Genomic DNA, 25,756 nt, shown 5'->3' on the forward strand with positions numbered 1-25,756 from the left:
CTGGTGCAATCATTATGGAAAACAGTATGGAGGTTCCTCAAAAAATTAAATATGGAACTGGCATTTGACCCAGTGATCCTACTTCTAGGAATACATCCTAAGTAACCTGAAACACCAATCAGAAAGAATGTATACACCTCTATGTTCATAGCAGCACAATTTACAATAGTAATATTTGGAAGCAGCCCAAGTACTCATCAGTAGATGAGTGGATAAAAAAACGATGGTACATTTATACCATGGAATACTATGCAGCAATAAAAAAGAAGGATTTCTTACCCTTTGAGACAGCATGGAAGAATCTGGAGAGTATAATGGTAAGTGAAATAAGTCAGTCAGAGAAAGACAGGTATCACATGATCTCACTCATATGTGGAATCTGAGTAACAAAATAAACTGATGAACGGAGTGGATCCAGAGACATGGAAGCATAGAACAGTGTGGAATCTCAGAGGGAAGTGGGGAGAGGGTGGGTGGGTGGGAGGTAATCAACCAAAGACCTTGTATGCATATATGCATAACCCATGGACACAGACTATAGGGTGTTAAAGGCCTGGGGTAGGAGGCAGGGGTGGGCTGGAGGGAGTCAATGGGGGAATAAAGGGGACATATGTAATACTTTCAACAATAAAGAATTATTAAAAATAGATAAATAAAATTCACATGCTTATTTCTCTTTAACTTTGTAGAAACACTGTTTTTTTAGTTATCTCATTACAAAGTTAACTTTCATAAGTTGCTAAAATAATATATTATTTATTGATAATTTATTAATATTCATCAATAAAAAATATCAAAATGGCATTTTTAAATGCATAATACACTTCACTAATTTGGGAACTAACCCCACAACTTCCCAAATTATCAACAACAACAACAAAAAAAAGAATGAGAAATTTTGAATACCTTTATCTCATGTTTGAAAAGCCTGAAAGGTTAATACCTTGTGCCTAGCCTCTATGACCACTAGATGGCGACTACCTTTTTAGTTTCATTTACTACAGGTCAGTGATTTTCATGGGTGTGCTGCAAAAGGCACACTGGCATGTCACAAGAATTTTTAAAACATGCAATACATGACTATTTAGTCAGGGGAACTAACCTCTTTCCCCTTAAATTGTCAAAAAATGAAAATGACAACAGCCAACACCATAGCCGTCTTGTGTGAATGAATCAAAATTATACCTATTTTGTCCTGGCCGGTGTGGTTCAGTTGATTGAGCATCATCCCATGCACAGAGAGGTCACCGGTTCCATTCCCAGTCAGGGCACATGCCCATTGCTGGCAGGATCCCCATTAGGGGGTGTGCAGGAGGCGACCTATCAATGGTTTATGGATATTTCTCTTTCTCCCTCTCCTTTCTACTCTCTTAAATCAATAAAAAGCATTTTAAGAAAGAAAGTATACTTTTTGTTTGTTTTGTTTTGTTTAAGGACACAAAGTTTTCTTTAATTATTTTTTTGGGCCCTGACCGGTTTGGCTCAGTGGATAGAGCGTCGGCCTGAAGACTAAAGGGTCCCAGGTTCGATTCCAGTCAAGGGCATATACATTGGTTGCAGGCACATCCCCAGTAGCGGGTGTGCAGGAGGCAGCTGATCGATGTTTCTCTCTCATCGATGTTTCTAACTCTCTATTCCTCTCCCTTCCTCTCTGTAAAAAATCAATAAAAATATATTAAAAATATTTTGGGGTGGAAGGGACTCCACACTTCTACTCAATTAAGAGAAACATTTTTATCAGCACAGAGGTTTGTTTTTTTTTCTTATCGTGCCATGAATTCATAGGGAATGGGCTTCAGCAGCTCAGGCTCCTTTCCATGGGTTCTCACACAGTGGCTTCTCTGGATGGAGGAGGCTGACGCTTCAGTTAAACCCAGTTACCGTTCTCTTTGGCTTCCTTTTTCTGATCATTTCCCTTCACACGTTTCAGGAAGCTGTCTCGGCTCTTTGAGTGCTGAATATGCTCAATATGCACATTAACTCTCTTGTCAAGAATCTTGCCCTTAACTTGCCTGTTCACAACAATGCCCACCGCATGCTGGGTGGCACTGTAGACTCTTCCAGTTATGCCCTGTGACATGTGTGGGGCCTTCCTTTTTGAGCAGCGCCCGTTCCCTTGATGTCCACAATATCACCTTTTTGTAGATCCGCATGCATGTGGCCAAAGGAACAGTTCCGTGTTTTCTAAAAAAGCCTAGAGAAGATATAGTGGAGCCTCTCCTCTTTCCCTTGGTGTCAGTCATTTTGGCGAATTACTGGGAGATGGTGGTTCTGTCCAAAAGGAGTATACCTTTTTTTGTCAGATTGGCAAAACATATATTTTTTGGTGTTCTGCATAATTTTAGTAATTAGTTTGTCTGTTATGAGATTAAAAAGGTTGAAAATCACTGCTGTAGGTAATTAACTTGGTGGGAAGTATTTGAGAGTGCATAAAATGAATTCCACTTATATTATTTTTCTTTTTGTATCCTATAGCAGTGCACTGCTTACAAAGATGAATCTAAAAATGTTTGTTGTACTTCATTTCTCTGACCAACATATTAGGTATATCCAATTTCTCTTTAATTTTTTTTATTTACAAGTTTAATTAGTTGAGGTTTGCTTTCCAAAAGCCAATTGAAAAATATTAAAATCCAATATACCCAATTCCACTGAACCAAAATAATATTGGCAACCTTGGATAGATTAAATATGGTATGCTTAATAAAATGTAAAAAAACAAAGTTTCTAACTTCTCATAGCATGTTTTGTATAGGGACTCCTGCTGACTGAATTTTGAATGAGTTACTGCTGCCATCAAGTGTTAGAATTCACTCAAGTCACACCAATGCACAAGATGGCATGGCATTTTCAACTTAATAACACAATGCTGTCCATAACATAAAGCATAGCAAAACCATGCCATCATATGACACTTACCAGAATTTCAAAGGCAACAATGTAATTAAAGTCTGCCAAATGAAGTTGTAACTAGTTACTATAAAGGCCATATTTTGCTAAATTTACTTGATATATATGTCAAAGTGATTCCAAATTGACTTCAAATTACTTCCAGCCTCTCAGTGCTCATCCCTTTGTTTAATCCTTGCTTCTAACCAATAGGATATGGCAAAGTTGATGGATGTCACAAATGTCAAGTCTATGGATATGATACGTGTGTGTGTGTGTGTGTGTGTGTGCATTTATTATGCTAGAAAGCTCTAGGGAGTTCCTCTTTGCTTGCTTGATGGAGTAAGTAGCTGTGTTGAGGAAGCTGGTGGCCAGGGTCAGTGGGTAGACTCTAGAAACTACAATTGTTCCCTAAGACCAATAGGTTGTCTCTAAACCTGAAGGCATCCTCCAGCCAACAGACAGCTTAAAGGCTGGGCCCTCAGTTATTCAGCCACAAGGAAATAAATTATGCCAATGATAAAAATACTGTTGAGAGCAGATTTTCCAAAATTGAGCCCTAGGATGAGAACCCAAAGTGCCAGATGCCTTGATCACAGCCTAGTGAGACCCTAAGCAAAGGACACAAGTAGGCTGTTCCTGGACCCAGGATATTTGGAAAGTCTGAGAAAACAAATGTATGTTGTTTTCAGTAACTCAGATTATGAGAATTTTTTTATGAAACAATAGAAAACTAATCCTATATAATAAAAAGGTAATATGCAAATTAACCCCACACCCTCACAAGATGGCTGCCTACGACCAGGCCTGCAGGGGGCTAGTGAGGGACAGCCAAACGACTGAACAGCAGGCTGCAAGGGGCGACCAGGTCAGAGGGGAGGGGACTTGAGGGGTGACCAGGCCAGCAGGGGGGGGGCAGTTGGGGGTGATCAGGCCAGCAGGGGGCGGGCAGTAAGAGGCAACCACCTCAGTGGGTGGGGCAGTTAGGGGTGACCAGGCTGGCGGGGGGGGGGGGGGAGGGCAGTTGGGGGAGAACTGGCCAGCCAGGGGGACAGTAAGGGGTGACTAGGCCAGCAAGGGGGGGGTCAGTTAGGAGCAACCAGGTCAGCAGGAAGGGGGCAGTTGGGGGGGACCTGGTCAGCAGCAGGGGACACTTAGTGGTGACCAGGCCAGCAGGGGGGGCAGTGAAGGATGATCAGGTTGGCAAAAGGGGGGGGGGGCAGTTAGGGGCAACCAGGCAAGCAGGCAGGTGAGTGGTTAAGAGCCAGTGGTCCAGGATTGTGAGAGAGATGTCTGACTGCCGCTTTAGGCCCAATCCCAAGGGGTCCCCAATTGGAGAGGGTGCAGGCTGGGCTGAGGGGAATATCTCCCCCATGCACGAATTTCATGCACCAGGCCTCTAGTAGCATATATAAAAACATGGTAAATGTGTTGTAATTTAATATTGAATCAGGCCATTTCATTTTTCAGTGTTTAAAGAATAGGGTTCAATTAAAATATCTCTTTAAAATTCCTTAATTGTATTTCTGAAGGGTGTGTTTTGTACATTCTGATGTTAATTTTCTTGGATAATTAACCAGTACATGAACAATTTGTATTATAACGCCGATATGTTCAAAAACTAAAAATCATAAATTGTAATTTGCTGCTTCTCTTACAAGAGAAGAGTAGGGTGAGGCAATAATGTACTAATGTTTTTGATAGAAGAATGAAAAAAGTATATATCTATAACCATGAAAAAGTATATAAAGCCAGCATTATTTGTATAAAGTTCACAGAAACTGATCAAAAAGTGGCAAGCAGCCCTAACGGGGTTGATTCAGTGCATAGAGCATCAGCCTGTGGACTGAAGGGTCCCCAGTTCAATTCCGGTCAAAGGCATGTACCTTGGTTATGGGCACATCCCCAGTTGGGGGTGTGCAGGAGGCTGCTGATCGATGTTTCTCTCTCATCAATGTTTCTAATTCTCTATCCTTCTCCCTTCCTCTCTGTAAAAAAATCAATAAAATATATATATATTTTTAAATGGCAAACAAATTAACCTGTCAGTTAATCATCTATTTTAAAACAAAAAAGAAACTGATGGGAATTCCACTCTAGCAACATGGTAAATTTCTAAAACTCTTGATTAAAACCGAATTTATAGAATGCTAATATGCAAATAGACTGAACAGTGAGCGGAACCCAACGAACAACCAGTTGCTATGACGTATGCTGACCACCAGCGGGCGCGCACAAAACATGGTGGGCATCAGCAACAGGTGACAGAGCGCTGAACATGGCGGATGTCGGCTGCAGAGGACCAAGGCAGGGCACCGGTTGCTGTCATCCAGGCGAGCCTCTGGTGGTTACTGAAAATTCTTTGCTCCCCCGCTTGCTCCCTGGTCCTGCTGGGCACTCGCTCCTGCTTCTGGTGCCAGCCCCGCTCATACCCACTGCCGGCGCCAGAGCTGCCACTCTCACCTGCTGATGGGGCTGGCCCCGCTCGCACCTGCTGCTGGCGCTGGCCCCAATCGCTCTGCGCTGTCAGGGTGTGGGAGTGGCGGCAGCGGGAGTGGGGCTGCCAGCAGACAGGGAACTGGGGCCACGGTGGGAGGGGCCAGGCAGAGGTGTGGAGGATGGGACGAGACCTGCCCCTGTGCCCATTGCAGACTTGCAGCCCACAATTCCTTTCAAGGTGCACAAATTTGTGCACTGGGCCCCTAGTATTGTAGATGACACATGTCCTTAGAAAAATAAATCTTGAATATCACCAGTTTGCTTTGTGTTAAGCAGAGCAGGCAGAGAGTAACTATCAAATGTTTGATTCTACATCCAGAAAGGGACACTGGAGGCTAAAAGTGTCAGCACTCTGCTTTTGAGTCAAGCAGGCTTCCAAGGCAATGGTTAGAGTCCTGATCCAGGAACTCCCCCCACCACCACCACCCAATACTGTTCTCCATTTTCAACCAGGAATGCATAAATAAACTTTGCAAACTTCAGGCTTCCCACATTTTGTTTCTTGTCATTTAATGAAAGCACACATAGACTCAGGTTCCTAGTGGGAAGTGTTCCATTTTGCACAATTTCACTCACCACAGGAAAGTAATAAAGGGGATATACTCTGGGACAGTTTTCTCAAGCCTGGTAGCACTTGTTTGATATTTCCATAAAGTGGGTCAAGAGGACACAAGGGTGGAGATGCCTATTTTTGCATCACACCACAGGGTTAGTTATCTTTACATTTACTATATCAACTTCTTTAAAAGTTCTGAAGTGCCCTGACTGGTTTGGCTCAGTGGATAGAGCATCGGCCTGCGGACTGAAGGGTCCCAGGTTCGATTCCAGTAAAGGGCATGTACCTTGGTTGAGGGCACATCCCCAGTGGGGGTGTGTAGGAGGCAGCTGATCAATGTTTCTCTCTCATCAATGTGTCTATCTCTCTTTCTCCCTTCCTCTCTGTAAAAAAAAATCAATAAAAATACATTTTTAAAAAAAGTCCTGACGTATTCAAACATGATAATGATGCTATTTCATAGTTACTGAGTGCTACTGAGCACCTGAACTGATTTCATGCAGTTTCTTATTTAGTCCTTACACAAGCCTGTGGAAGAGGTACGAAACTACACTCGTGGCATGGATAAGGAACTGGAAGCTTACAGAGGTTAATGATTCCTGAGTTGAAGTAGAAACACCTCTATTTTTTAAAACAGCTCTTCTTTTTTGGAGCAGTTTTAGGTTCAAGCAAAATTGAGCACAGAGTACAGAGATTTCCTATATACTCCCTCTCCCCACTCACTCATACCTCCCGCATTATAAACATTCCTACTGAGTGGTACATTTGTTACAATGGATGACCTACACTGACACATCATTGTCGCCCAATCCCATAGTTAACATTGGAGTTCACTCTTGATGTTGTACATTCTATGGAGTTGAAAGAACTCAGGATGACATGTATTCACAAAATTGTACCATTCAAAGTAAGTTTATGTCTACTTAAATCAAAGTCCAAGGAGTGAGGAGAGAGAGAGAGAGAGAGAGAGAGAGAGAGAGTGGTTCCTCCAGGTGCATGCCCCTTGACTGGGAATCGAACCCACGACCCTCCTGCACAGGCCAACACTCTAGCCACACAGGCCAGGGCCAAGCCTTTATTCTTTACCCCATTCTTTAACTATAATACCATAAAGGCCGCCAATGTATGTGCTGTCTGGCCAATAACGAGACAAAAGGAAATACATACTATTTGTATTTTCAAGAACCCCTGGATTACATGACTGGACATTTGCGTCCTATATTACCATTAGCAAAGTGCTTTCTCATACTGGTCTCATTTGCTCATCGTAAGAATCCTATTTAAGGAGGGTGTGCAGTACAGCGTGCCGATGTTAAGAATTTAGGCTCTGGGGTCAAAGGAGCATAAGCTTAAATATTAGCCCTAAAGTTCATTAGCCCCACCACCTTGGGCAAATCAACCTCTCAGTTCCCCAAACTGCCAGGCGTGGCGACAACGCCCACCTCACAGGCAGGCGTGAGGGTCCTGTGCGTGAGCCCCAGCGCACAATAAGCAACGCAACAAAGGTTTGCCGTCCAGGCTCCTGGATCATGAGCCACTGCCCCCAGTGGCTGGAAGAGTAGGCACTGACCATAAGGCCAGGAGCGGGGCCCCGTTTTCTGACACGGAGAACTTTCTCCCTATCCCCCTTTCTCCTCGAAGGGGTTGGATATACGTTTATTAGTTTCTGAGTACACAGTTCTCCCACCCACCCCCACCCCACGGTCAGCCGCAGGGCCAGCTTCTACATGCCCACGCGGAGGTGGTTGGTACGAAGGGTTCAAGTACCAAGTGTGTCCTAAGAGGGGCAACAGAAACCCGGCCTCCAGCCCCGCTTAGAGTTGCGTCACAAGCCCCCTGCGAACGTTCACGGGGCACCTCATTCTGGTCCGAACCCAGCCTCCGCGCTCAGGAACGACCTCGACTCCAATTGGCTGTCGCCCAGGGCAACCAAGGACGCGGTGGCACGCGGGGCCTCCCGCCGGTACTTAAAGGCTGTCGTTGCCCGCGCCACCTCAGTCCGGCCAGGACGCCGGCGGAGACGCACCTGGGTTGAGAGGGGGGCATCGAGGTAACCGGAACCCCCTGCCTCCCCAGCTCGAACCCCTGCCAAGGCGGGGGTGTGGGGGGCGCCTGTCCTTCAGTGTTGCGCCTCAACACTTTCCTCCCCACCCTCTTTACACAGCGCCAGTCCCACCCAACCCGCCTGGGCGAGACCACCCGGGTGCAAAGGGCGAGAGATTCCCAGAGAAGAGCGAGTGAGCGAGCGGAGAAGAGGGTCTCTCTGGAGGGTAAGGCCGGATCTCAGCCAGGCACGTGGTGCTGTGCGGAGGGACACTGGGGGCCGAGGCTTCAGAACCTCGGATCTGGCCGAATTTGAGGACAGCGTTTAGGACGCTTCCACTTAGACCTCTCGGAGCTCCCTGAACCATGACCCAGACCCTCCATAAAAGGGAAGCCCCTCTTAACCTGGGCGGCGGCTGGGCAGCCTCTGCTCCGTTTCGCACTTGGTCCTCCTGCCACCGAAGGCGCAGGGGCGCCCCGATTTACAAGCGGCGGCAGCACTATGGCCCCAAGGCTGAGTATGAGCCCCAGAGGAAGCAGCCGAAGCCACGGTACGGCCCGGGCCCTTGGTTCCAACCACCCCAGAGTCCTTACTGGGGCATGTACTCTAACTGGGGGTGCTGGGGAGGGCCCTGGTGCCCACCTCCAATGGGATACCGGAAGCCCCCCAGCCCTGGGCTAGTGGCCCGAATGTATGGCCTGCACCCCATCTGCCTTTGCTGCTGCTTCTGCTGGCGTGGGCCCTGGAACCCCGGCTGGGCGAGGGCCCCTGTCCGCAAGAAGCGCTGGGGCCGCAGGGGTCGTGGCCTGCGCCGCCAGCCTAGCCGCCCCGCCCCAAGGAGCCCATCGGTGGAGGTGAGCCCCCTGCTGCAGCCGGTCGACCTGTACGGGTGGCGGGCACCTGGCCTGCAGGCGCCGCGCAACACCACCCAGTTCATCATGAACCAGATCTACGAGGACATGCGGCAGCAAGAGGAGCTGGAGCGCCAGCAGGAGGCGCTGCGGGCTCAGCAGGCCCAGGCAGGCGGAAACGATGCGCCTCCCAGTGGTGGTGAGGAAGACGCAGAGATGCAGGACACTTTGTATGGCTTTGGGCAGAATCCCTCTCTGGCCTTTAGTCCTGCCCCGGAGGAAGAGGAAAACCATTCTCCGGCCCCACAGCTGGTGGAGGAAGAGGAAGAGGAGAAAGATGAGGAGGAGTGTGATGAGGAGGAGTGTGATGAGGAGTGTGATGGGAAGGACGAAGAGAGTGAGGAAGAGGAGAGTGAGGAGGAGGAGGATGAAGAGGCAGAGGCCCAGGATGAAGAGGAGGTGGAAGAGGCTGAAGATGTGGAGGAGGCGGTGGAGGAGGAGGAAGCGGAGGAAATAGAAGAGGAGGAGGAGGGGCTAGAGGAGGAGGAGCAGAGAGGGGAAGAGAATCATTTGCCTCTGGAAATGCCCTTATCATTCCTGATGGCCGAGGAAGAGAGAGCGAACTTTATAGACTGTTCTCATTTAAGCCCAGAACAGGTCATTCCCAAAGTGTCACAGGAAGCTCTCCTCATGCTACAGGACACTGACTGTTAGAAAGGGATTTGAGGAATGGGATGGATTAGCAACATATTAAAAACTAAGTAAAAAGTGAGTTCCATTAATAAAAATATCCATGTAAACCCTTTCTTTGGCCATTATAAAAATTGGTGTGTTTGTGTGTGACTATGGGTGGGGGAAGGGGAGCTTTCAAACATAATTTAATTCAAAATGATTAAAGGCCAAATATTTTATTTACTACAGTTTGAATGTTTTCATTTGCTGTTTTCCTTTCTAGACATCCAACTTTTCTTCTTAATTCTGGTGCTACTGAAAACGTGTTTTTTTTTTTTAACATAACAGTTATATGATTATCTACTTAATGGGCTTGAAATCAATGGCTATTTTAACTGTTACATCCATAAGGAGCACATGCCATTTCTACTGAATATCCATCAGTGCTCTTAACCTGATAACTTATTTTATTAAAACTATTTATTTAAACATTTCTTGTAGATGTTTCCACCTTCAGAGTTGATTTTTGAGGGCTGTATTTTGGTAGCCCCATTCTCGGTCTCCATGGCATTGCTCATTTACAGTTCTTGTTCCACAGTGCCATGGATCTTCCTCAGAAGAACATGAAGTTGCTTCTGTGGAACTGGTTCTCTGCCATGGCCTCAACAATCCATACCATGCATGGAGAAGATGCCCCATGGTCAGAAGTCAACTTGCACATCTAGTTAAAACCCAAGGTAACTGCAAGCAATGGAACATAGTTTAGATTTTGAAGCCTTCCTAGATATATTCCTTGTCATAAGTTCACAGGGACCATAAAAATAATTTTTGCAGAATTGATTATTTTAAAGATTATTGACATTTTAGGGTAGAATACCATTTCTTTACTTATAAAAGAATAAAAGATATGTAAGTGCAAGCTTGCATGTGCTAATTTCTAATGTCACTACAGAAAATACATTATTCAAAAACAATAGCTTTTATTCAGACTTTTTTTTAGAACTAATACATTTCTTCCTGAGCCCTTAATTGTCAACTTAAAAAAGTTTCCATCCATAGCATATTTCCAGAATAGATGGACTCCATAGATGAAGAATTTAAGCCTGCTATTTCAAAAATTATATCTTTTGACAAACTGTACTTCTAAGTATAGTTTTAACCAACAGTATTTATTTGGTGAAGACTGTATGGTGATTGATATCTTACCTGGATGTTGAGTTTTCCTCAGCTAGCCCAGTGTGTTGCAGCTATCGGGGTGATAAGCTTAAGCTGTTGAAAAATAATAGAAATAAAAATAAAGTATTAAATGAAATTATATTGCTTCTCACTTCTTATTATTTAAATATCAGAAATCTATTCGGCAGTATACTTCAATAGCCAACAGGATGAACAGAAGAAGAAAAACGAATTCAAGCATTGTAAGAATTTTTTAAAAATATATTTTATTGATTTTTTATAGAGAGGAAGGGAGAGGGATAGAGAGGTAGATACATCAATGAGAGAGAAACATCAATCAGCTGCCTCCTGCACATTCCCTACTGGGGATGTACCCGAAACCAAGGTACATGCCCTTGACCAGAGTCGAACCTGGGACCCTTGAGTCCGCAGGCCGACACTCTATCCACTGAGCCAAACAGGTTAGGGCGCATTGTAAGAATTTTTAAATGACACCAAACACTCCAAAATATAGCAGTGAATAACCAAACATTTATTTATACTCTAAGAAATAATTCCCTGAATGATGCAATGTCTGAGTTCCGTATAAAAGTAGTTTAAAATCAGCTACCTATATGCATCTATAATTTATATATGAAGAGGGAAATCAAGAATTCTGCTTCTAGTCAATCCCAATACTGGTCAATAAACCTTTACAAGGCATAGCTCCAAAACACTTCATCCGTGATAAATATTCCCAAGGTCTTAAGTATGTTCTCATTAAAGAAACCCTTTCATTTAGGATTGAATTTTTTACAATCACATCTGGACAATTCTCAATTTATTTTGCAAAATATTCTACTTTTAAATTAAAGATTCAACACATCGTCTCTACACACACAAGGCATTATCCACTAGTCATTGTAAAACATGTAAACCTGAGCAATGACTCAGAACTTCACCCTAGTTTATGTACCGTAAACCAAGAAATATTTACTAAACTACTAGGGGTTAAGCACTGTGAAGAGGGTAAGGGTACAATGATGAATAAGCAAACCCCCTACTCTCATGTTGCTTATAGTGCGGTAGAAAATAAAAACATTGGTAAATGAAGAGTTGGAAAAATTACTTGCAGCAACTATTCTGAAGGAAATGTACCACTATGAAAGGATATGTCATAAGAAAACCCAAGAGTGAAGCTGGAGGTGTTTTCTGTGGCCAGCGGAAGCTCTGAGTCTAAAGGCCGAGAGCTAGGAGGAGCTTGAGCCTTGGAAGAAGTGAGGACAGGGGGCCAGGGTGTTCTGAAGGAGTGGCCAATGAAAAGCAAAAGAGGTAAGCAAAAGCCATATTACCTGTACATTTCTGTGCTATCCATACCTTCTGAATAGACACCTACAAAAATTAAAGGACAAAACATCTGATTTATTCACATTCTTTATTAGACAGGTATTGTGATGCTCGCTACTAATCCTGGATGCTGATAGGAAATAATTAAATCATATCAGGGGGTGGGGGATTTGGTCATCCAGTTCACCTATGACCCTTTTCAGAAACCTCCCTTACATGATCATGTAATGATGGCGCCCTGGGGATTACCGCTCAACATGACTGGAGCACCATAGTTGCAAACTCCCTCAGAGAACCTCTGCACAGCTTGTTCAGTACAACTTGATGATTCAATAGTAACAGTGTTAATATGGCTTAGAATACACCTAGTCATTCGTGTTAGAGGTAAGTGTACACTTGAAGAAAACACATTAAAAAAATAAGCTCATTGTTAAGTAATATCAAGTTTGTTGAGTGAACACAATGGTAATGAAGTGCTACTTAGTCATTTCTTTCAAGAATGGAGGTATTTTTTTTGTCATTTGTCAGAAAAATAACACAAATGATCAGTTTATTTATAAGGTCTGGGCTTGAAGAATCTTTGCTGTCTATTCTTAGATGTTTTTACAGGTAGAGATTCTTATATTTTCCTTTTCTAGTGACTGACAACAGCATTTGTTGATTTATCTTCATTACTTAGTCTTCACAGTACTAGTAAGTTAAAGAGATTTTTCCTGTGAAAACTTAGCATTTTAAGGATGGCAAATATACTTAACATTTAGAGATCAACTCTGAATTCTGAATATATATGCATATAAAGACAGTAATTCCACCATAGTTTCATTAAAATATGGTGGAATAACCTGTCAGCTACACCAAACCTATAGCATCTTCAAAGGAAATGATACTCATATCACCCCATATGAGTAAGGAAGTAGGATAAGAAAAAAGGCTTCTTGCCCTGGCCAGTGTGGCTCAGTAGGTTGGGCGCCATTCCTTGCACAAAAAGGTTGCTGATTTGAATCTTGGGTAGGACCCATGCCCAGCTTGCAGGCTCAATCCCAGATAACATGCCTGTGTGAGGCAGCGCATTGATGTTTCTCAATCTCTCTCTCCCTCTCCCTCCTTTCTCTCTAAAAATCAATAATATAGAAATTATTTTTTTAAGAAAATGGCTTATCTTTTAGCAGAATAATAAAATATGTGCAGCTATGTTGTTTATATTTAGGCAGGTTCAAATTAATACAGTCACAATTGAAAATTACTCTTAATGCTTCTGAATCACTTTGGCCTTGCTATCTGCGGATTTAGAGCAAAATCAGAAAGTGGCTCTAAACTGTTTAGTATTAGCCTTGTTCTGCACCAGTTTACTTTTAGCTCCTCAATGGAACATAGCCTCACATCAAGGTCAGCTGATGGAAGAGAAGAGTTTGGGCATCTGTGTGTGGGCACTGCTGCCTCAGAGACCTATCGCGGTAGCCTCATGTGTCTGTTTCCTCCGTCCCTCTCAGGCCTGTTGTGAAGACCAAATAACCAAATATTTAAGAAGAATTGCATTACAGACTTAACTCACTATTAATCGTTATACACTAAACTACATTTTATAATCAAAATTATCAACAATATCTCAACATGAGATCAGCCTAGATTCATTAACAAGGCTCAGGAAATCTCATCTCACTGCAATTTTTTTGGACTGAGATAACCAATCACTTAGCTTTTACCACTGAACTAAGAATGAATCTACTGGTTCTTGAAATTTAGTTTTAGCTTCTGTATACAAAAAGTGTACAAATGCAATGGTCTGGTGCCTTGATATTGGCACCAGCAATATTGGCACCACCTGAGAGTGTGTTAGAAATGCAGCTGCCTTAGCTCCAACGCAGATCTACTGAGTTAGAATCTGCCTTGTAGCAAGGCCTCTAAGTGGTATAGATGCATGTTAAAGACCCAGATGCTCTGTGGTGCAGGCATTGCAGAGCCCTCATAAGAAGTTCATGTTTAAGATTGTGGTTTGTAGGTTCAAAAGTTCCATTATTTATTACTTTAGTGTCCTCAGGAATGTTACCGACATTGGCCTTCTCATTTTCCTTATCTGTAGTATCTACCTCTTGGGATTAAATGAGAATATGAGGAGTAAATGAGCCAATACTTAGCCAGTACTCAGAACAGTGATATTTAATATTTACCAGTTGTATTAAGAGTCTTATGCACAGATGAGACCATTTACATATAATTTATTATGTAAAAGTCATTTGCTAATAATTAGAACAACCCAAAATGTAAAATCTCACAAGATAAAAAAGTGATTAATTAACTTTGCCTTGTTTCTCCTTGGATAACTACAATCAGAAAATCTACTTTGAGTGGCACATACCATTGTACAGACTATGAGAACCAATTAAATCTCTGAGCTGGATTCATCCTCAAAATACACTTCCTGGCCTTTATGTCCTCCTCCCACAGCTAGTAAATGATGTTTCATTTCTTCCTGACATAATATCTTAATGTCTCGTGCTAAGAATTACCCATTTGAGTCAGGACAATTCTTCCCCATATAAGCAATGGATATTAGAATGCATTTTTTCAAACACAAAATACATGGATCATAATGCTGATACTTGACAAAGTCTTATGCTGTACCTAAAGATACTGAAAATTCCAATAAATATTAAATATCTGCTATAGACACTTGTTATTCAGAACATAGACATAGATTCCAAAAAACATTTGAGCATATGCAGGATTTTTAGCATGATCACATTTAAACATAACCACACTGTGAACTAATGCTTTACTTTCCTTCTACAGATGAAGAAACTGAAATTCAAAGAAGTAAATTGAGAACTCTAGTACTCTATTTTGAGTTCAAAGTTGTGGGTACACATGTTATTGGAACATATCTCTCTGTTGCCTTATTTAAAACACTCTGTTCAGGAACAAAACTTTTTTCATAAGCTTTTCCTGAGTCCCACGGAGGGTTGGAAAGAGGATATCAATAATATCTGCAATGTGGGGTTGATAATTGGGACACCTAAGCAAACGGTACTGGTATTTCTGCCTCCATTATAATTCCTAGTAGTAGTTTTGGAATGGATATAAATCATATGATGACAATCTGACAACTTGTCGTTTAATATTTTTTTGTATATGTGGGCCAATATATATGTATTAGGTGGGGAGAAAATTGAAGTACAATAAATTAGTCTATGATGTAGTTGTGTTGCTTCTTATCTATAATTAAAGTGAAATAAAAAGTTAACTTTAGAAAAATATTCATAAGAATTTTTAGGTAATTTTATAAGTGTGTAAAATAATTGGATATCATTCAGAATGATACCACATTATTGAAGGTTCTGTCTTATGCTATACCTAAAAGTAATATATTGGCATCTTCTGATGCTTTCATATGGCATTTGAACTTTTTATAGTAATTTACATTTTTGTTATAAAATACTGAGTAGTCTTTCCTATGAATACATTTAGATTTTTAGCATTCCACTTTTAGTTCTCATTGGGAAAGACTTTTAATGGGTATTAATTAATTACCAGCTCTCACAAAAGCCACTATTAGACATTTCATATGACATTTACCAATAAATAACACTACCAAAAGCAAAATTATAATGCTCTATATAATTGTAACTATAGATTGTAGCATTTGCATGAGCTGAGAGGTTATATGTAAAATGATAAGTTGAGGTCAAGAACAAGTGACTATATTTTTTTCCTCCAGTGGATTTTCCAAAGTCAATGTTCATCTTTATTTATTTTTTCTTAAAAGAGGAATATTTAATGCTTTTTTTCTTAAAAGAGTTTTGTGAATTCCATACTATTCCCTGCAATAAACCCATAATCTCAAGTTATATACTGGCACAAATATTTAAATACAAACAAAGTTAATAAACTATTAACTACTTTTCTCATTTACTTTATATTTTGCCTTCTTATGCAGAACCATATGCTGTACTACTAATAATGTATAGGTGCCACCTAGTGGCAAAGGTAATACATTTAAATGTGAACTGATCCTGGTGTTCCTGTTGTATTTACAGATGCATTTTTGGGAATACACACACACACACACACACACACACACACACACACATACATACAGGTACTGTAAACGTGTTGGTACAACCACCATATTAAGATATTTATATTATTTATTTGAATGTTTTGCCATATACCTTGGCTTTTAATATATTTTTGACCTATGAGACTAAGCCATAAATATAAACTATCAAAGTTTGTTAAAAAAAAAAAAGAGGGAAAACAGACTCACAAGTGTCCTTGGATTTCTATGAATTATTATTTTATATAATTATAAAAATTTAAACCTATTAATTATAGTTTATCTAAAGGCGTTCCTATAATAAATCTATTTTGAATTTTGACATTAAGACCACTAACATCAGCAATCTGCATCGACAATATATTTATATGTCCTTTAATAGAGATAGCAAGAGAAGATGACACAAACTTTATCTTTAATGCTTAAATTTTAAATCCAAATTGCTAAATGAAATAATGCTTAATACTTTAATCCTGAGAAACAAAAATGAGAATATGTGTTCATTGGCCATTACCTAGTTTTAAATGCAGGACTTGTGATAGTCACTTCCTTTCTGGCACTTGAGCATCACTTAATTTATTAGTGATAACAGCCACCAATTACAGCACAACTTGTTAGGGAAAGAGACAAACCTGCTTATTTGTTTGTCTGGCATCCGAGGATAATTAATATCTTTATTACTGCCCCATTTCCAGCTCTTTCCAGCTGCTTAACCACTTGTATTGGGTACAGAAATCAGTGGTAAGGATTTGCTCTGCCTTAGCCTGAGAGGCAGTTTCCACATTCACAACTTTGTTAGTCATGCGTTCATCAATTGCCCAGAGCACCTTTGGAAAGGTAGGCACTCCTGCTTTGTAATTCCTTCACACTCACTTTATTGACAATCCCATTCATCTTTTGAAATTATACTTAGTTGTCTGTAGTTCTCTTCTACCTAAGAATCCTATAGGGCAAGGAACTAATTTCCTATTTTCCATGCACCTAAAGAGACCTTAATAAACATTTTTAATATTGTGAAAAAATGAATGAAACTATGAAATGAATAAACCCATAATCTATTCAATAAATCTATGAAATGGACTATGATTATTAGGTAGTTCTAACAAGGAAGCATCATGACTTATTCATGATGTGTGACCTAAAACTAGTTTCAGTAGAAAAGCCTAGACAAGAGTGAGCAAGGAGGGAACCCAACCACAGCTCTTGCCACTCTGAACTCTGTTACATAAGAGTCAGGTCCTTGCGCATAGATGGACCCTCATAGGAACTGGACAAAAAATTATTTCCTGTAACAAGAAAGCTCTTGGCTTCCACTTGCTGGATCATGAATATGAACCGACTTAATAGTGCTCACAACAATGATTCTCCTCCTAAAGTGCCCCAGAACATACATTTTAAGTTTATTATAATTCTACAATTTAAAGTACCTGATTAAAAAATTTATGACAACCAACATTTGTTTTATTCCACGTTTAAATGAGCATTTGCTGAGACCTGTGTCAGGGCCTATGCTAAGCACATATGCTTAGTTTACCAGTGAGAAAGCTGATGCCAGCAGCCCTTGAACATCTTACCCACAGTTGCACAGCGAATGGGTGAAAGAGGTTGGAAGCCACACCGTCTGTTTCCTTCTATCATTGACTCTACTCTGTGAAATGCAGGGGAGAATAATGACAGTTTAAATTCAGTTCAGATTATTCAAGGACATAACTCCAAGTCAAACTCTTGCAGCCATACTGCGTATGATAACACTGCCCTGGAAAAACGCTGACTCTCAGTAATTGGTGTCCAAAGGTTTGTGATAAATTATTTATGAGATGAGAAGTTTTAAAGGGAGCAAAGAAGCAGAGTGAAAAACTGTGCTAGAATATTCACATCATTAGGAGCAATTTCTTGGCCCCTAGCCCCATTCTTCTAAAAGTATAAAGCTTATTCTGATTGCAGAATTCTTAATTATCTAAATGAGGAATCAGCTGCCACTAATGGAAGGTGGGTGGAAATGGAAAATTACTCACTACGGGCAGGAGAAGAGCCCGATGCTGCCACATGGCTGTCAGTTAGAAAAATATTACATACTGTATAAAAAAACAATGGCGGTAGCCAATATCAGGAGGTCATGGGGATAATGAAGAGTCCAAGTGTAAAGCTGAGAAAAGTTTACTATAAGGAAAATACCCGGAATTCTAGTAAGAATCTAAATTGGAAATAAGAACATGTAATGTATTACAACTCCTATGTCACTAAGATTATTACCAGACCCAGCCATAAACGGGGACAAAAAAGGGGAGTTTGAATTCTGGTGTACCTCAAAGCCCTACTTTCTTCACAATACTTTCTACTTAACATTGAAGAGGCTCAAGTTAGAGAGAACATGACCATACCATTGACAAGTCTCACCACTCCTTTAGTTTAAGGCAATATTTTTTCCTTATAAATCAACTATTAAATTCTACATATATTAGAAGAAATTTGGCAATTAATAATGCCCAATGAATATTTTAGCATGTATTTGTTTATGCAGTTCAGCAAAATTGTTGACTTAGACAAAAAGGACCCATAAGGAATAGAACAGGAAGAGATTTGATGGGAATTCAATGTGGTGACTCATTGTTGATAGAGGTTAGAGGGAGGAAGGTGATTGGTACAGATTACATAGACAAAACAGATCCATAAAGATTTTGTTAAAAGCCTTTAGTCAAGTGTGTTTTAAAATGCATATTTTTAAATAATTTAGGGTGTTCATTATTATTATCCATTTTTGTATGAAACCTATAGGACACTAAAGTTTAGACTCATAACAGCTACTTTACAAACAGAAAATATTCAGTTATTGTTGAGTTTAATATAACTTAGTGGTGTTACATGTGGGCTGCCAAGTAATTCAAATAATTTTACTAAATAGTAATCAAATGTCAAGTTAGTTACCCAAGTAGATAAATTCATAATTAATCTTAATATATATTAGAGTCTTTTCTATCCCATTACCGAATATATTAATGATTCCTAAAATTATATATGTGTGTAAATATACATATATATTTTAATATCACAAAATAGTTTTCTTTGGTGTACCACTATCTATTAATTACCAGTGGAGATGTTTAGTCTAATAATCATTTAAAAAGCAATGATAATAATTTATTCACCTTTGACTTACAATTATTAATTACTAGCAGCCCAGTGCACAGATTCGTGCACATTGAAAGAAAATTAATTAGAAGAAATATTTTAATACCACTATTTGCCTTTTTTCTATAATAGAAGTGTCAACCAAATTCATGATTGACAATAACTGATCAAAACACACATGTGCGACTGGTGCCAGCAAGAGCTTTATAAGTATAATGCATGCTCGAGTCAACTTAGCCTTTTATAAATATAGAACAAACTTGCTTAATTAAACCTGCTTTCTGATTTAGCTAAACGTTTTCCAGCTTAGTGAAGCACCCCAAATTCTCTTTCAGGTAATTGTCAGCAACACAGCAGTAAATATCACCATCAAGCAGATTATTATTATACATGATGCAGGGAGAATGAAGGGTAAAATATTTAACTGCAGCAGTGTTTGACTATATTCTGTGCAGGGAGAAAACCTGAAGTCATTTTCAAGGTCCACCATTTCTTACTTCTTTTCAATCGGGTCAAGTTTCTAAACTTCCTAACTCTCTGTTTTCTGGCTAATGAAAAGGAAATAGGATTCCACTGAGTCTCCCATCTACCTACTCCAGGATTTCTGTGAGGATCAAATGAGATGAGGCATGGGAAAATGCTTCACAAACATTTGGTTAAAGTGTAAAATGTTTGCACATGGCTACAAAGCAAGCTGTGTTCCTGGGCTGAAGAAACTGCAAGGAGGCTAGTCGCTAGGGAGAGGAAGCTGGGTGTTGCTATGTGATGTCATTACCTTGCACACTCAGAGACTGTTTCTGGGCTGGGCTGGGCTGGGCTGGACTGTGGGATGAATTTTGCACCATGGGGTCTCAGAAGCGTCGGCTGCGATTTGGTGGGGTGCTGCTCAGGGGTGGTGGGGGGGCCTGTGTCCCATTTGGGGGAAGCTGAGTGTTGCTTTGTCAGTGCCAGGTCTGTGGTGCTGTTTCTCTGTAAATGGCCAGTGTGCGTCAGGGCAACTCCTGCGTTGAGCATCTGGCCCCTAGTGGTCCATGTGCCTCATAGTGACCGTCGACCAGTCGGACACTTAGTATATTAGCCTTTTATATGTATACTAGAGGCCCAGTGCACGATATTCGTGCACTGGGGCTGTGGGGGTCCCTCAGCCCAACCTGCACCCTCTCCAATCTGAGAGTTTCTGTCTTTTTTTTTATTGCTTAAAGTATTACAAAGGGTATTACATATGTGTCCTTTTTTTTTCCCGCCCTTGACAATCCCCTGGCCTCCCCTACCCCCCAGTGTCTTATGACCATTGGTTATGCTTATATGCATGCATACAAGTCCTTTGGTTGATCTCTTATCCCCCTCCCTCCTGCCCCCCAACCCTCCCTGGCCTTCCCACTGCAGCTTGACAATCAGTTTGAGGCAGCTCTGCCTCTGTATCTATTATTGTTCATAAGTTTATAATGGTCTTCATTATCCATGAATGAGTGAGATCATGTGGTATTTTTCCTTCATTGACTGGCTTATTTCACTTAGCATAATGCTCTCCAGTTCCATCCATGCCGTTGCAAATGGTAAGAGTTCCTTCTTTTTTACAGCAGCATAGTATTCCATCGTGTAGCTGCATCTACTGATGGGCACTTAGGCTGTTTCCAGATCTTAGCTATGGTGAATTGTGCTGCTATGAACATATGGGTGCACATATCCTTTCTGATTGGTGTTTCTGGTTTCTTGGGATATATTCCTAGAAGTGGGATCACAGGGTCAAATGGGAGTTCCATTTTTAGTTTTTTGAGGAAACTCCATACTGTCTTACATAGTGGCTGCACCAGTCTGCATTCCCACCAGCAGTGCATGAGTGTTCCTTTTTCTCCACATCCTCTCCAGCACTTGTCCTTTGTTGATTTGTTGATGATAGCCAGCCTGACAGGTGTGAGATGGTACCTCATTGTTGTTTTGATTTGCATCTCTCGGATGATTAGTGACTTTGAGCATGTTTTCATATGTCTCTTGGCTTTCTGACTGTCCTCTTTTGAAATGTGTCTCTTTCTCTTGCTGCTTTTAAGATTCTCTCTTTGTCTTTTGCTCTTGGCATTTTAATTATGATGTGTCTTGGTGTGGTCTTCTTTGGATTCCTTTTGTTTGGGGTTCTCTGCGCTTCCTGGACTTGGAAGTCTATTCCTTTCACCAGGTGGGGGAAGTTTTCAATGTTCTGTAATTTTCTGAGTAGAGGTCTTTTACCTCTTTAGATAAGTTTGTTCCTAGGTAGCTTAATTTTTTTGGTGCGATGGTAAATGGGATTGTTTTTATAATCTCTCTTTCTGCAAGTTCACTATTGGTGTATAGAAATGCCTCAGATTTCTTGGGGGTAATTTTGTATCCTGCTATATTGCCAAATTCATGTATTAAGTCTAGTAGCTTTTTGATGGAGTCTCTAGGGTTTTGTATGTATAATATCATGTCATCTGCAAATAAGAAGTTTTACTTCCTCTTTTCTAATTTGGATGCCTTTTATTTCTTCTTCTTGTCTAATTGCAATGGCTAATACTTCCAGGACTATGTTGAACAAGAGTGGTGAGATTGGGCATCCCTGTCTTGTTCCTGTTCTTAGGAGAAATGGTGTTAGTTTTTGTCCATTGAGTATGATGTTGGCTGTGGGCCTGTCATATATGGCTTTTATTATGTTGAGGTATGATCCTTCTATTCCCACCTTGCTGAGAGTTTTTATCAAAAATGGGTGTTGGATTTCGTCAAATGCTTTTTCTGCATCAATTGATATGACCATGTGGTTTTTTTCCTTCAATTTGTTTATGTGATGTATCATGCTTATTGATTTACAGATATTGTACCATCCTTGAATCCCTGGGATAAATCCTACTTGGTCATGGTGTATGATCTTTCTGATGTACTGCTGGATCCGATTTGCTAAGATTTTGTTGATGATTTTGGCATCTATGTTCATGAGGGATATTGGCCTGTAATTCTCTTTCATTGTGTTGTCTTTACCTGGTTTTGGTATTCTGGTGATGCTGGCTTCATAGAATGAGCTTGGAAGTACTCCTTCCTCTTGAATATTTTGTAGTAGTCTGAGGAGGATAGGTTTTAGTTCTTCCTTGAATGTTTGGTAAAACTCCCCTGAGAAGCCGTCTGGAACTGGGCTTTTGTTTGCTGGAAGCTTTTTGATGACTGCTTTGATTTCTTCCATAGTTATTGGCCTATTGAGATTTTTAGATTCTTCCTGATTGAGTTTTGGAATGTTGTATTTTTCTAGGGATTTGTCCATTTCCTCCAGGTTGTCTAGTTTGTTGGAGTAGAGTTGTCTGTAGTATTGTTTAACAATCATTTGTATTTCTGTGGGGTCTGTTGTTATTTTGCCTCTATCGTTTCTGATTTTGTTTATTTGTGTCCTCTCTCTTTGCTTCTTGGTGAGCCTGGCTAGAGGTTTGTCAATCTTGTTTATCCTTTCAAAGAACCAGCTCTTGGTTTCATTGATTTTCTATATTGTTTTTTTGGTCTCTATATTATTTATTTCTGCTCTAATCTTTATTATCTCCCTCCTTCTGCTCACTTTGGGGTTTTCTTGTTGCTCTCTTTCTAATTCTTTGAGTTGTAGAGTTAGATGTCTTACTACCATTTTTTCTTTTTTTTTTTTAGATAGGCCTGTAGGGCTATAAACTTCCCTCTCAGGACTGCTTTCATTGTGTCCCATAAGTTTTGGATTGCTGTGTTTTCATTGTCATTAGTTTCAAGGATGTTTTTAATTTCTTCTTTGATCTCATTGGTAACCCAATCAATATTTAATAACATGCTATTCAGCTTCCAAGTGTTTGAGTATTTTGGGTTGTTTTTATTGTAGTTCATTTCTAATATTATGCGATCGTGGTCTGAGTAGAAGCTTTTTATGATTTCAATCTTCTTGAATTTGTGGAGACTTTGCTTGTGACCCAATATGTGGTCTATTTTTGAATATGTCCCATGAGCACCTGAGTGGAATGTATATTCCGCGGCTTTGGTGTGAAGTTCTGAAGATGTCGATTAAGTCCATCTGATCTAGTGAGTCATTTAGGATTGCTGTTTCTTTGCTGATTGTTTGTCTAGAGGATTTATCCAGTGATGTCAGTGGTGTTTTAAAGTCCACTACTATGATTGTATTGTTGTCGATCTTTCCTTTGATATCTTCCAGGAGTTTTTTTATGTATTTGGGTGCTCCTGCATTGGGTGCATATATGTTTACCAGGGTTATATCTTCTTGTTGTATTGATCCCTTTAATATTATGAAGTGGCCTTCCTTATCTCCTCTTATGGCCTTCACTTTGAGGTCTATTTTGTCTGATATAAGTATTGCTACCCCAGCTTTCTTTTCATTTCCATTTGCCTGAAAGATATTTTTCCATCCCTTCACTTTCAGTCTGTGTGAGTCCCTTCTAATGAGGTGGGTCTCTTGTAGACAGCAGATGTATGGGTCATGTTTTTTTATCCATTCAGCCACTCGATGTCTTTTGGTTGGAGCATTTAGTCCGTTTACGTTTAAAGTTATTATTGAAAGGTACTTGTTTGTAGCCATTTCTTTTTTTCTGTGGCTGTTTTCTTTCTTTTTACACCAGTCCCTTTAGCATTTCTTGCATTGCTGGCTTGGTGGTGATAAACTCCCTTAGCCTTTTTTTTGTCTGTGAAGCTTCTTATTTCCCCTTCAATTTTGAATGATAGCCTTGCTGGATAGAGTATTCTTGGATTCAGTCCTTTGCTTTGCATCACTTTCTAAATTTCCGTCCATTCTGTTCTTGCCTGATGTGTTTCTGTTGAGAAATCATTTGATAATCTGATGGGAGATCCCTTGTATGTAACTTTCCATCTCTCTCTTGCAGCCTGTAAGATTCTCTCTTTGACCTGAACATTTGCTATGGTAATTATGATGTGTCTTGGTGTGGGTCTTTTTGGGTTCACCTTGTTTGGGACTCTCTGGGCTTGTGTGACTTTTTTCTTCCCCACTTCAGGGAAGTTTTCTGATATTATTTCTTCCAATAGGTTTTCTAATCCTTATTCCTCTTTCTGTTGTTCTGGCACCCCTATTATTCGTATGTTGTTTTGTTTCATGTTGTCCCAAAGCTCCCTTAGACTCTCCTCCTGTCTTTTAATTTTTTTCTCCAATTGAAGTACAGTTTCGTTGTGTTTTGCTTCCTTGTCTTCTAATTCAGTAATTCGGTCCTCCGCTTCTCCTAGTCTACTCTTGATACTTTCAATGGTGTTTTTTGTTGTAGCTATATCGCTCTTCATTTCTTCTTGGGTCTTCCATAAGTTATTGATTTTTTTCATCTGTTTCGTCTTGCTTTTTGCATAAGTTGTTGATTTTTTCCTCCATCCCATTTATGCTCTCTAGGACCCTTATTCTGAATTATTTTTCTGTCATGTTGCATGCCTCTGTATCGCTTAGCTGCTTTTCTGGTGAACTCTCCTTTTCTTTCCTTTGGGGGTTTCTTTGTCTACCCATGTTTGATCTCACCAACATCTAGTTGTTGAGTCGTTCAGTGGCTGCTCCCTGGGTGGCAGTGGCTGCTCCCTGGGTGGCAGTGGCTGCTCCCTGGGTGGCAGTGGCTCCTCTGGCTGTGGTTGCTCCTTGGTCGGTTGTGGTAGCAGCTGCTCCTCCATTGGTAGCAGGTCCTCTGGTGGGTGTTGTTCACAGCTGTGGTGGCTCTTCTGGCTGTTGGAGGGAGGCTTCACACACAGCAACTGTTCCCCAGACAGAGCGTTTGGTGATCAGGAGGCCGCTGTTGCTTGGATCTTTTTGTGGGGAGAAGCAGGGCTTGAAAGCCGTTGCCTCCAGGTTAGTATTCGTTCTCTGGATGCCGGTAACAGCCACTCAAGATGGCGAGGTCTCACGGCTGAGCCGGCGCTTTGGGGGAGGTTTCAGCCTCAATCTCTAACCGTCCCCTTTTTCTAGGAGTTCTCTGTCTTTCCTGGCTGTAGATTGTCTCTCAGCTGAATCTCCTCTGCTTATTCAGGCTGTATGTTACTCGTTTCAGCTCCTCGCCCTTATCTGCTCCAGGACAAAGCACCGACACGTCTATCTAAACCTCCACCATTTTACCTGTCTCCAAGAGTTTCTGTCTTTACAATCATATGAGCGAATTGTCTGAGACCCCCAACCCAGTTTGGTTTGTTGCTCACAGAATAATAGAGGCATTTTTTTTTTCTTTGCTTCATTGGTGGAGATTTCCTGGAATTTTTAGGATATCTTCCCTTTAATTTTTTCCTAGACACTCTGATTTTAGTTCTGTGTCTCACCTTTGCTTTTCTTCCATCCCCCACTGCAACAGTAACTGGCTCCAAACTCACTTTGATCTAGTGTCTAGGAGAGCCGCCTGTCACCAGAACTATGACTCCCAGCATTCCTGTTGCTCCCCACACTCTGGGCTTCTGCTTCTGGTCCTAGGGCTGCCATCAGAACAACAATTCCCAGAATTCACGGTGCTCCCTGTGCTTCTGGGAGTGACCGAGGGGGTAACATCCCCCCAAGCCGCTAGCTCGCCCTCTCTGCTCTCCGCCTGGCACCTGTGTATGCAAATTAACCCACCATCTTT

At 41.0% G+C, this 25,756-nt stretch overlaps 1 protein-coding gene across 1 annotated transcript; it reads left to right on the forward strand.

Moving 5' to 3' along the window:
* The first annotated feature begins 8,353 nt into the window (after positions 1–8,353).
* Positions 8,354–9,553, forward strand: CCER1 (coiled-coil glutamate rich protein 1). The gene has a single exon (XM_070407596.1). The coding sequence runs from the start codon at positions 8,354–8,356 to the stop codon at positions 9,551–9,553; it is 1,200 nt and encodes a 399-aa protein (XP_070263697.1).
* Positions 9,554–25,756: the final 16,203 nt, after the last annotated feature.

This window comes from Myotis yumanensis, unplaced genomic scaffold (genome assembly GCF_028538775.1).
Source record: "Myotis yumanensis isolate MYYU_CA2020_CCGP unplaced genomic scaffold, mMyoYum1.0.hap1 SCAF_3, whole genome shotgun sequence".
In the NCBI taxonomy this organism is placed as follows: domain Eukaryota; kingdom Metazoa; phylum Chordata; class Mammalia; order Chiroptera; family Vespertilionidae; genus Myotis; species Myotis yumanensis.